The sequence below is a fragment of the Bos indicus genome, chromosome 3 (genome assembly GCF_029378745.1).
Source record: "Bos indicus isolate NIAB-ARS_2022 breed Sahiwal x Tharparkar chromosome 3, NIAB-ARS_B.indTharparkar_mat_pri_1.0, whole genome shotgun sequence".
In the NCBI taxonomy this organism is placed as follows: Eukaryota; Metazoa; Chordata; class Mammalia; order Artiodactyla; family Bovidae; genus Bos; species Bos indicus.
This window is the reverse complement of record NC_091762.1, coordinates 106,945,048-106,957,781: the sequence shown is the minus strand read 5'-3', so window position 1 is coordinate 106,957,781 and position 12,734 is coordinate 106,945,048. Positions and strand designations below refer to the sequence as shown.

The 12,734-nt window shown below is 42.9% G+C and overlaps 1 protein-coding gene across 22 annotated transcripts in view; it reads left to right on the top strand.

The window, feature by feature from the left end:
* MACF1 (microtubule actin crosslinking factor 1) overlaps positions 1 to 12,734 on the top strand; it is a 340,946-nt gene that overhangs the window by 221,765 nt on the left and 106,447 nt on the right. For 21 of the 22 annotated variants that reach the window (XM_070786801.1, XM_070786798.1, XM_070786806.1 and 18 more), the window contains 8 exons: positions 398 to 547; positions 1,894 to 2,109; positions 2,197 to 2,346; positions 4,151 to 4,384; positions 6,606 to 6,755; positions 7,675 to 7,908; positions 9,277 to 9,477; positions 11,705 to 12,223. In XM_070786801.1, coding sequence (XP_070642902.1) covers positions 398 to 547; positions 1,894 to 2,109; positions 2,197 to 2,346; positions 4,151 to 4,384; positions 6,606 to 6,755; positions 7,675 to 7,908; positions 9,277 to 9,477; positions 11,705 to 12,223 — 1,854 coding nt within the window. The remainder of the gene's footprint in view (positions 1 to 397; positions 548 to 1,893; positions 2,110 to 2,196; positions 2,347 to 4,150; positions 4,385 to 6,605; positions 6,756 to 7,674; positions 7,909 to 9,276; positions 9,478 to 11,704; positions 12,224 to 12,734) is intronic. The other variant, XM_070786804.1, reaches the window with a different exon arrangement.

The window sequence follows — 12,734 nt, the reverse complement described above, 5'->3', positions numbered from 1 at the left end:
ACTAGAGGATTCTCTAAGATATAACTTAGTGTATAGTCATCTGTTTGTAACATAGTTGTTGGAAAATTAGGTAGTAGCCCGGAATGTCTTTCTGAAATTTGCAAGGGTATCATTAAAGCTAAGTTAAAATACTGAGGCTATGGTACCTGAAGTCAGAGAGGTTTTTGCTAAAATGATGCTTATAGATTGATAATCTTGAGCTTGTGCTCCCTGAGGAAATTAATGAATTGCTTATTTGTCCATTGATTTGCTACAGTTTAGATAAAATAACACAATTTATTTCATTCCATGCAATGTGTAGTAAAAATTTCTATTCTGTTCTATGACCCTGTCTGCTTTAAAGGCAAACTTAAAGAGGAGTGTCAGATTTGAGTGAGTTTTCTTTTTGGCTCCACAGAATGTATTTACCCGGCAGCTCTGCCTAGAACATGATGAGAAGTTGGTATCCTATCTGTCTCTTTTACGGGACATTGAAATGAGGACCAAGCAGATTCAACCTCTAGAGCTCAACCTGGCAGAGCTACAGGATCTGCTGTGTCAGGCCAAGGTAGGTTCCCAGAGACTTCCTCCAGGCCCATCAGTTTGGGAAAAGTAGAGAAGACACCACAAGAGAAGCTTCTGAAGCAAGAAGAACGTGTTCAAAAGCACTGCTATTTAATGGACAAAAAGTAGATTGGAAAAACTATAATTAGAGATCTATGAAGAAAAGCAAGGGGTACTAGTCTCACAGAAACCAAAGCATAAGAGACTCAAGGGAGTATTAGAGACAGTGGGCAGTATTAGATACTGGTCAGCAGTATTAGATACAGTAGGGGGACCGAGTACAATAAAGACTAAAAGTGGGATTCAGTGCCTGAGAGTCACCGGGCACCTTGATAAGAACAGTTACACTCGAGTGGTGGGATATAAACCAGGTTGCAATGACAATAAACAGGATGTTGGAAGGTGGAGACAATTAATGTAGGTCATGCTTTCCAGAAGCTTGGTAGTGCAGGCAAGGAAAGAGAGGTAGGACACTAGCTAGAGGAGATGCATGGGAAGAGGGATGTTTTGAGTGGATTTTTAGGCTGAGGAGAAAGAACCAATAGAAAAGGAGAACGTGAAGTTAGGGAGGAGAATGAGTGCTGACTGATGGAATGAGGTCCCTGAGACATGGAAGGACATAGAGATAGACAGCCCTGAGTGGGAGGAGGAGCACCTCCTTCACTGCAGCTGGAGGCTGAGAGTTGTCGCAGGGTTGGAGTCATGAGGAGCGCAGAGATTGTAGAGGTTTACCAATTCTCTCAGTGTCCAGAGGGTGGCCTTGGGCAGGATGGCTGAAGGGGAGGGGAGGATGATGCCCAAAGAACTACCAGGCTCTTCTACAGCTTGTTTCTGGCCTCTCTGCTGAGGAGCAGAATATTGAGGAATAGCTGGGTGGAAAAGCTGGCTTGGGGTGTTTTTATGTTCTTTGGTTCTACTCGCTTGAACTTCGGAGTGGAAGAGTTGTCCTTTGGTTGACTTATATATTGCATCACATTATTTAAAGCATAATGACACTAGTGGAGAGGTAGCAAGTTGTAGGGCAAGAAGCATTGCCCTGAGTCAGAAAACCTGATTGCAAGTCTGGGCTCTATTGCTTATCAGCTGGGTGACGTCAGGGAAAAACAAATTCACAGTTTTAAGCCCTGAGGCATCTGTCCTATAAATTCAGGATTATGATGTCTGCTCTGCCTCCTCAAGAATGATTGATTGTGAGAACAACAGAAAAACTAATGAAGATCTATAAAAACATTTTATAAGCCCTAAAGCCTGTGTAAACATGAGGTGACAGAATAATATGTTTACAGCTGATTCTAAGACAGCAAGATTTCTAGTCTCGATTTTGGAGGTAACTCCAGTTTATGCCCTCAGGTGTTAGACAAAGAGCTAAAGGATTTGTCCACGGTGGTGAGCCAGGAATTGGAGTGTGTGGATCAGATTATCATCAGCCAGCCTGAGGAAGTCCCAGCTCAACTGCTGAAGGCGCTAGAAAAAGATGCCAAGAATCTTCAAAAGTCCCTCAGCTCTGTGAGTGACACCTGGGGTTCCAGACTGCTCCACCTCCAGAGTGCCTTGGAAGTACAGAAGGTAGCTTCTTGTTTTTATTTACAAAGGCTCACAGAGTCTGGGCAGGCTTGGAGAGTTTTATCATCTAACTTGCCATTTATTTCTTAGACTAGAGTGTTAAATCAGTATGAACAGCTAGAAGGCAGACTTCAAGATCTGAGAGCCTGGGTTGGCGATACCCATGTTATTCTGAACAGCAAGGAATATGACAGTGAAACAGATGCTGGCAGCCTGAATCACTGCCTCCAACGGTGTGAGGTGAGTGCACCACCAGCTCTCAAGCATGTTTTATTTGCCCTTTTGTGTTGTATTAATTTCATGTCTCTGCTAGGCAGTATCTGTACTTGCCTTTCTTAGAAAGTGTGACTTCCCATTTGAGAAATAAAAGGTCTTTGCAAATTTTTCCTGTAAAGGGCCAGATAGTAAATATTTTAGGTCTTGCAGGTGACCTGTTTCTGTGGCAGTTGTTCATCTCTGCTGTAGAAACATGAAAGCAGCCATACACAGCATATAAACAAATGGTTGTAGACATGTTGCAGTAAAACTTTATTTACAAAACCAGATGACAGGCAGGTCTGGCTTGGGGAGTGTAGATGAACAACCCCTCATCTTGAGAGGTGGTTTTCTTCTTGTTAAACTCCAAGTTAATTGATTCTTTTTTGTAAGTCAGTGAGAGAAAAAGTTAAAGATTCTGAGATGTATTTGAGCTGAGGATTCTCCTGCCCCCAACACTGTTGTTTCTTTTGAATTACATTTAAGATAATATCAGATAATGCTCACGTTGGTTTATCCACCCTCTGCTATAGGTATTCCTTTCAAATTCTCTCTGAAGTCAGAGCAGAAGTAGAGATGTTCCCTCCTATTCCAGCCTCTTCCTTTTCCCCAGTCTTAGGAGGTACAGACCTAAATGTTGTCTGTGGTCAGGTTTCCCTTGTATGCATCCTTGCCCCTCTTTATCTTGCAAGAGTTGACTTGCCTTCTTCTTTTGCACCCTTTAATCTAAATACACCGGTGGAGGAATGAGTAGCAGACTTTGTTCACTGGCAAGAGTTTTGAAAGAAGCAAGGGTGAGAAAAATTCCTATGACATAGTATGAAATATAAGAACACAGAGCACCCCCTATATTGGTGTCCTTGCCTGGTTATGAATTACATGAATTCCATTATGGGAAGAGAGCCAGTCTAAGCCTCATTTTCCTAGTGAGTTTCCCGAATCCATGTATTCACAGACAAGGAAGTGTAGTCATATGATAAATATGCAAGTAGTTCTGCAAGCCCGCTTTGCAGGGTTGCTGACTGCTCCCAATTTCAAAGTGATAGACGCACAGATATCTTACTTGTTTTTATGGTTTTTTAATTGCACCCAGTATAACGTGGGTAGTGATTACTAAAAGTTTGTGGGAATATTGCATGCTTTTTAATTGTCTAAAAGCAGATAAATTCTAGTGTTTAGGCAGTTTTTTACTGCTTTATCTGACTGTAATCCTTTACAGTTTTAAAATGTATAAAATGTTCAACATTTTTGTACAGTTTTAAATGTATAATATGTATAACTATTTAAAAGTCAAACTTTAGTGAGCCACTAAGAAATTGAATATTTTCTCATTTCTGGTTTACCAGTATCTCAGGGCTAGACAAACACAAATAGTTATTTGCACCTAATAAAGTACAATTAGATCTATCTCAGACCAAAAATTCATGCTATACTTTCCAAAGTATAGCATTTTTTCACAGATACTTGGGATTAGCAGTGCTATAATTCTGTTAATATAAATAATGGAAAGTGTAGTGCATTTAGAAATCAGTGGTTGATTTAATTTATTGTTCCTTTAATTATAGTTAAAGGAAACCTAGCTATAATATGTGAGGACTCTGGAGAGGCCAGAAGTGAGAGAGACTTCCATTGTGGGTTGGCCCTAGAAATAATCAGTGTTGCTTTTAAAAATACAGGAAATTAACCTCTGTTTGATTATGTTGATTCTTTGATTAGAACCACCAGTTTCTGCTTCTGTAGAGAATTGGAAGTTTCTTTCCTCTTTTCTTCCTTTCCTCATCTCCCTTAGGACTTGAAACAGCCCATGGCTGAGAGGAAATCCCAACTGGATGCACTTGCCTTTGATATTCAGTTCTTGATCTCCGAGCACGCCCAGGACTTGTCTCCTCAGCAGAACCGGCAGATGCTGAGGCTTCTGAATGAAGTGCAGAGGTCCTTCCAGGACCTTGTAGAAGAGACTACAGCTCAGGGGAATGCCTTGCGGGACCGTCTTCAACAGATGGAGCAGGCTGCCCAGGTCAAGGTCAGACTGAACCAGCGGCTGGGCTCAGTTGGTCCCTGGGATGTCCTCTGTCTTTGGGTTTTCTGGCCAGACTCCATCTGTCATGGTTCCAGGAGCCTGCGTTTACCAATTTTGATTGGTCCAGGCCAGTTTGGTTCTGGTCCTGGAGACAGCTGTTGTGACTGTCTTTCTTGCTGTGTTTTTGGTTTTATGTATGCGTGTGAGAGAATATGTGTGTTTACGTGTGTATGCATGTGCAAGGTCTTTTCTTCTTAGTTAGACTTTACTGTAACTGTGTCTCATTGCCTCTGACTTTCAAATGAGAATTTTATCCCCAGCCTGTATTTCCCCTACTCTCCTTCAGTATTCTTTTGAGGGCTGTTAGGAGCAGTTAGATACTCTGAGCTCTTGAGAAGAACAGTCCTGAAGTTAGTTTTATACTGGGGCTTTTCAGATGATAACAGTAAGATTCCTTGACCACCTTCAGACAGCTGACAAAAAGATTTTTATCAGAATCATATGAATTCTTTAGCACCTTTGAAAATTATTATTTTCTGGCACCTTTCTTCACACTATTGTGTCTAGTGCTTATTCAGCTGTGGAAAACTGTGTGTAGAAGCACTGTTGATAAACTGCAGGAAGCCAGGATAATCATCTCCCCACCTTCTATCACAAGCCTCTTCTTGTAGAACTCAGCATAATTGCATGGTAACATCATAACCTTAGAATACCAAGAATGATGCTTATGCCATTCTTCTGGATGAATAATAAATTGAAATTCACCAGGATAGTATTAGAATTGTTATCACCAGTAAAACTGTCTCAGTGTCTCTTTTATTAAATACTGTGCATAGTAGAATTGAGCTTTTGAGTCAGGCTTAAAGGGTATTTAGTGAAGTCTGTATGTCCCTTGTTACTGCTTAGTTGTTTCAACTGTATTAAAATTGAAGTAAGATAGTAATGAAATATGATAGGTTACCTCTACATCTGGAAATTTGCAGTGTCCTCACTTGGATTTTATACAGCTTGGTGTAGCTTATGGATAATTAATGTAATAGCAAAGGTCTGGGCCACCTTAAGATACAGCCCACATCCAGAGTAGGCCCCTGAGCTGCAGAAGATGGTCCAGTTGCATGTGAACATTCTCTTTAAGCGTGTAATTAATTCCACGACATTTATTAACCTTGTTATTGTCAGAAATGCTCTCCTTCTCTCTATATTTGCCCTGAATGCATGTGTTTGTCTATGTGTTAACTTGTTTGCTTTGCTTTTTTCAGATTCAGTCTGCACCCATCCTAACCCATGAAGATCCTGTTTTACAGCTGAAGAGCTCTTAGGAGTTCTCTTCCAGAGCCTTTCTATTTGTCCTAAAGCGGGGGAGAGAGGGCCAATTTGGGCACCTGTTTGTAAGTGCAGGTGACTCCAAATGCCATCAGAAGGTAGAAACTGGTGGAAAATGGTCTTAGAAGGATGATCAGGAGAACACATCATGCTCAATTGCTCAGTCAGGTGCTTTGGTGTCATGTGACTGAGAGGTCTGGAAAAGGATCAGGCACAGAAGCAAATCCCTGCTCCCCTCAGGCCGGCTTTTCTCTTGGCTATTGGTGTAGACCCCTGAAGAACAGAGCCCATTGCTATTCTTGGCCACTTCCCTTCTTCTCAAAATAGCCAAGCCCCTCACGCCTGGCAAGTAATCATTCCATTTAATGGGTGTCTGCATTCGTGAGACATTTGATTTATATAAAGTCAGATTAATTATTAAGAAGCTCAATTAGCTTATAAATTATCCAGTTTCTTGATTTTTCCTCCTAGTCCAGTCCTTCTAATTTTCCATATTATGACTTCATATGTAGTGTATCATCCAGTTCCTGTAGAAGTGATCAGAACCTATCATTTATTATCATATGCAGTATCATCTATGGATTTTAAGCATCTAACCTCTTTCTTCTCCATTTGCATGGATAATAAGCAGTCTGGCAAAGGAACTTCCAAACCAAAACCTCAGAGCATTCTCACCTGAAATCACTCCTAATTGTAATTCAGGCCATAGATCTAGACCAATAGACTGTCCAAATGAGGGGAACTTTCTGAATATGATTTCTGTGCCTTTTCCTGCTCTAGTCTCCCACCAACTTTTCCATCCTTGTGATATAACCTTCCTGTTTTACATTTCAGGGAGTTATCTTATATTTATAAAATGAGAATCATTAATTATCTCTTGGCCCCTTTGCATTTTAATTAGACCCTGCAGAAACAACAAAATACCTGTCACCAGAAACTGGAGGATCTTTGCAGCTGGGTGGGACAGGCAGAAAGAGCATTGGCTGGCCATCAGGGTAGAGCCACCCAGCAGGATCTCTCTGCTTTGCAGAAGAACCAAAGTGACCTGAAGGTCAGTAAGAGTTAACTCACTTTTTTCATTCCTTCAGCAGGTAGTTAGAAAGGCTTGCTATGTGCCAGGCCTAGTGCCAGCAACATAATGGTTAAATATCCCTGCTCTCATGAAGCTTATAGTGTCGTGGAAGAGACAGACTTTACACAGATAATCACAAAAATGAGCATATAATGTATTCACTATTATATCTATAAAGGAAACATTACATAAGAACATATAACAGACGCAATCTTGACTTATATTTCAGAAGATTCCTTTAAAGAAGTGTCACTTAAACTGAGAATCGAAGGATACATAGGGGTTGATGCATGAAGGGGTGGGAGGAGGAAGAAGACGCGCCAGGCAGATGCCTGCACATCCGTCTAAGGTGGAATTGCAATCAAGCACATACTTAAGAATTGGAAAAAAGCTAGTTTGACTGTACTGCAAAGAACAAAAGGAAGATTAGTGAACGATAAGCCTGAGGAGGAGGCAGGACCCAGATCACGCTGGGTCTTGTAGGCTACATGAGGGTTCAGCAGTGATAACCAAGAGACTTACAAAGGACCAGCCAGGTCTCAACACTGTTAGAGTCCCATTGTCAGCTCTGCTTTACAGAAGAATGATCTCTTTAAGGATAAGTCATTGCAAAACAAAAATCGTATTTGTGGGCATTTTCCTTTTATATCTTCACTAAATATCTTCTTAGAAATTTAAATTTTTCTTAAAAAATTAAATATTTTTAGAAGCTTCTTAATTAAAAAGCATTGAAAATTTTATTATCTGCATTGGTTTAGGCATAAACCTGAGCAAATTATAGTCAGGGACATATGTCCATTGCAGATAATGTCATTCTAGTCATTCCATCTTCATGCTGTTGAGAGGTCTTAGAAGTGCTAAAGTTGAAGCTTCTGCTATCCTGTTTTTGTGTGTTAAGGATTTACAGGATGACATTCAGAATCACGCTACCTCATTTGCCAGTGTTGTCAAAGACACTGAAGGGTTCCTGGAAGAGAACCAGACTAAATTGAGTCCCGATGAGCTGACAGCTCTCCAGGAGAAACTTCATCAGGCTAAGGAGCAGTATGAAGCTCTCCAGGAAAGGACAAAGCTGGCCCAGAAGGAGCTGGAGGAAGTGGTAACCTCAGCCTTACAGCAGGAGACTGAAAAGGTAACCAGACTGCTATGATGCTTGGTATTTTTCAAAAAACATTTGGTACCTACACAAATAAAAGCTGATGGCCTTCAAGAGAGCATAGGATTGAGGAAAAGGGCTCATTCAGGAGCTGATTTATGAGTTGATATTTATTTTTATAAGAAACATTCTGAAGGACTTTAAGTCAGGAATAGTTGATTAAAAGTTCATATTCCAAATCACCATCACCATCATCATCATCTTTGGGGAAAAAGCACAGGGCATATTTTTAACATGAATCTAGACTAGTGATCCGGAGAAGGCAATGGCACCCCACTCCAGTACTCTTGCCTGGAAAACCCCATGGACGGAGGAGCCTGGTAGGCTGCAGTCCATGGGGTCGCTAAGTTGGACACGACTGAGCAACTTCACTTTCCCTTTTCACTTTCATGCATTGGAGAAGGAAATGGCAACCCACTCCAGTGTTCTTGCCTGGAGAATCCCAGGGACGGGGGAGCCTGGTGGGCTGCAGTCCATGGGGTCGCACAGAGTTGGACACGACTGAAGCGACTTAGCAGCAGCAGCAGCAGCAGCAGCAGCCTGGTGATCCAAGGGTGCTAATGAAGACACCTGGGCAGTCTTAATGGGCTTCAAGTTCTCCTCAAGCTGCCATTACCGTTTCAGTGGGAAATCATGGCACTGGGATAAACTAAACAGAAGGTGAAATCTCATGGTCTTCTGCACCCCACTGGCAAACTGAATTAGAGTTCTTTGTCTGGCTGTGAACTTGTACACTAATGAGGGCGGTAGAGAATGTGGAAAAGAGAAGTGCGTTACCTGAAGATGAATTCTGAAATACATGTACATATCACTTAGCATAACCTGTTTTATTAATAAAATACTGAAGATTCAGAAAATAGAATTTGAGAGGCAAGTTTCAGAATTCAGTGCTCTGCTTGGCAGAGGAAAAGGATGGGAATGGTCTGTGATTTCTTTAAGGACAAGGTGCCAGGTAATTGAGTGTAATTGTGCTATTTTTTTTATCCTACCAAGCTAGTGTATAACTTCTGCATACCTAGCAAGGATTCTGTAAAACCTGGAGGGTTGCCAGGACAAAATCACCACTTAATAGAGCCTTTTCAAATCCTGGGATTCGAATCCTTTGTTAAAAGTGATGAGATATAGATCAAATTTAGGGATCATTTTAAGTGATTATTTTTCAACAGAGTTAGAAAGAAGATGCTTGTTTTTCTTTGTGGGTGCAAAGACTGTTTATACCCAGCCTTAAAGTTTCTCTCTCTCTCTTTTTTTTTGACCTAAACATCTTTCCCTTTACTTAACCTTTGGTCATATGGTAGCTGAGTATTTAAGGCCTTCTCACTAGACTCCCCCTGTGGCTTTCAGAGTAAAGCAGCAAAGGAACTGGCAGAGAACAGGAGGAAGATCGATGCTCTCTTGGACTGGGTGACCTCAGTGGGATCATCGGAAGGACAAATGGAGCAGCTCTCAGGCAACCTGGAGAAAGGAGCCTTGGATACCACTGATGGTCACGCTGGGCTGAATGAAGCCCCAGAGAAGCTGGACAAGCAGTGTGAGAAGTTGAAGGTGAGCACGTTAGCTTGTTCTCACAATGCTGGGTGAATCTGTCCTGCCCTAAGTCCAGTGAGAACTTCTCAGTTCATATCTCTGATTTCTCAGCAGCCTTAACACCCTTGACCACTCCCCTGGAAATAGTTCCCCCCTTGTTTCCATAGCACTGTCTTCCCTGATAATTCTCCCTTTCCTCTGGCCAGCTTCTGAAACACACTGATGCACTTCCAAGTTGTAGCCTAGGTCTCATCTTAATCATTTAGAATATACTTTCCTTAGGTAATCTCATCCACCCATGACACTTCACTTCCTGTTACTAGTGATCTCCATGTATTTATTTGTCTTGAGCCTGAATGCCTGTCTTGAGTATATAAATCCTTCTCTCTGCAGCTTGGAACCACAAGCACCTCAACCTGAGAAATGGACCTCCTGTTTTCTAAAGTACCTCTCCCCCAAATGTTCTTCCTAAATTCCCACTGACTTGCCCGACTAAAATATCACCCTAGATTCCTTCCCCTCCCTCCCTCTCCCACTTTGAATCAGTCATCAAATCCCGTGCTTCTTGTATCTCTCAAAGACATCACACTTTTTATCTCCATCGAGGTATTATTACAGTTCAGACTACTGTCAGCTTTCCCTTGTGTTACAGTAGCTTCTGTTGGTTTCCTTGCCTCTTGACTTTTACCCTCAAGTCCATTCCCACACTACTAAGTGAGCTTTCTTTTTTTTTTTTTTAGTGAGCTTTCTTAAATGCTGTCTTTCTGCTTAACTCTTTTAATGGTTCCCTGATCCTCTCAAGAAATCATTTCTTACTTTTCTCTACCCATTTATTCCTTTAGCAATTATCGAGAACCCACTGTATGACAGGCATTGGAGATAAACCAGTAAGCCAACCAGATCCATCACCTCCAAGATATTAACTGGCATATGCAGGCATATTATAGTGCATGACGAAAAGACTATTATATATTTAGGGAACTTAGAAAACACATGGGTCCCATGTGTTAGTAGTGACACCTTTATAGCAAATAAAATTGGCTTAGCTGGAATGCTTCTGTTGAACAGCCTGTGTGGGCCATTGCCTTACTTTGTATTCATAGAATTTCTGCCTCTTGCGACCTATTTCCTGCGCTTGGCAGATCCGCTGCAGTGTGTACCCTAAAGCCGTGGCAGTCTTAGCACAGAGCAGAAATGGTGCTGCTGTCACAGGGGCTCCCTGATCCTGCCTGCTGGCAGCTCCATCCTAGCTGGGAAGGGAGCCACCTTACCTTGGGTGGATGAGCGTGGGGACATCTTGTGGTACACAGACAAGCTGTAGTGCTGCCCCTCCTTCTCTTTCAGCCAGATACATTTGTCACCCCAGCTTCCCTGAGATGGCATCAGAAGCTGAAGCCATCAGGTTGCCACTGTCCTTCTCTAGGGAGATGCATTCAAGGTACAGATAGTCAAGAACACTTCCTAAGCACCCACTGTCTTCTGTTAGCCTCGGCAAGAACATTTTAGGAACAAAACAAAGCAGCCACAACTGTCCTCAAAGAACCTATGTTCCCTTTCTTAAATAGAAGGGTCCACGCGCCCACACGTAAACAGAGCACACACAAGTGCAGACTCCCTGTACCGTCTGTACCACGCAGAAGGGCAGTTTATGCTTACTAATACGCAAATTGCTTATCTGAGAAACTAGTTTCCCAAGATATTTTCTAGTAGGAACACTCTTCAAGGATATGTGAGTGACATGTTTCACAGCTTAGCATTTGCAGATGACCTGTTTTATGCTGTCACATGTATGACTTGTGAAGACTGTTCACTCCTTCCATCAGTGTGGGTAGTTTTGTTGGCCACTTGTACCGTCTCTTTGACCTGGGGTAGTTTAGGGAAGAGACTCCAGTTCTAGTCACAGTTTGTCCCATGATTATCTACATGGCCTCTGTTAAGACATACAACACCTTTTTGGCACTCACTCATCCCCTCTTTGATACGGGAATTATATGGTCCACCTGCACTATAGATGGTGGCGCAAGTCAGATGAGATAACACGCGATAGCTGTCAGATCCTAGGGAAATCCGTTCACCTGGGATTAGCATATGGCATAATACCTAGCAATTCAGAGAGACTGGTGATATCTGAGCAGCTGGAAAAGTGGCCTATTGAGATCTCTCCCTACTTCCGGCTGTAGACATAACCAAGTCATTGTGGTATCCCTACTGATAGTCCTTTGTTTGGGGGGATTTTTTTTGCCAGGCTCGTCACCAAGAATTGCTGTCTCAGCAGCAGAATTTCATCCTGGCTACGCAGTCAGCCCAGGCCTTCCTGGACCAGCACGGCCACAGCCTCACACCCGAGGAGCAACAGCTGCTGCAAGAGAAGCTCGGAGAGCTGAAGGAGCAGTATGCGACTTCCCTGGCCCAGTCGGAGGCAGAACTGAAGCAGGTGCAAACACTGCGGGACGAGCTGCAGAAGTTTCTGCAGGACCATCGGGAGTTTGAGAACTGGCTGGAGCGATCTGAGAAAGAGCTGGAGAGCATGCATCAGGGAGGCAGCAGCCCCGAGGCCCTTCCCGCCCTGCTGAAGCGGCAGGGGAGCTTCTCGGAGGATGTCATTTCCCACAAAGGAGACCTGCGGTTTGTGACGATCTCAGGACAGAAGGTCTTGGACACAGGAAACAGCCTTGATGATGGCAGGGAAGCGTCAGCAACCGGAACCTTAGTGAAGGCCAAGCTGAAAGACGCAACAGAAAGATACAGCACTCTCCATGCAGAGGTACGGGCAAGGCATCTGGCGGCCCCCTGGTGCAGCAGTCCTGGCAGCCCTCACACAGCCGTGGGTGGTTTCTGCAGCTTACAGTAAGAACCTCAGGACACAGTGAGCAAGTGGACTTGCAGAACATCTTTATGAGCCTCTGGGGAAAAAAAAAACGTGGAAGCCCAGGGGCTTATGCTTGACCTGAGCTAGGGGTATGTCTCACTCCAGTGGTGAAGGTGGGAGTGATCGCCTCCCTGTATTTTGACCAGCAGGCGTTGACTCCCAAGAGACAGAGCACAGGGAAACTTAAACCAAATATATAGTCTTCATTCCTGGACACAACATTTAGGGTAAAGCTTCATCTTCCGCCCTATCAAAGAACTTCCTTTAGCTCCTAAGATACAGAATCCACTTAGTTCTTTTTACCTGTCTTATGTTTTTGCCAACATCTTCAATGCTCCCAAAGGGAAAATGTTTTGTACCTTTGAGCCCCACCTTTGCCTGCAGCTTGATGTGTATTTCATCGGTA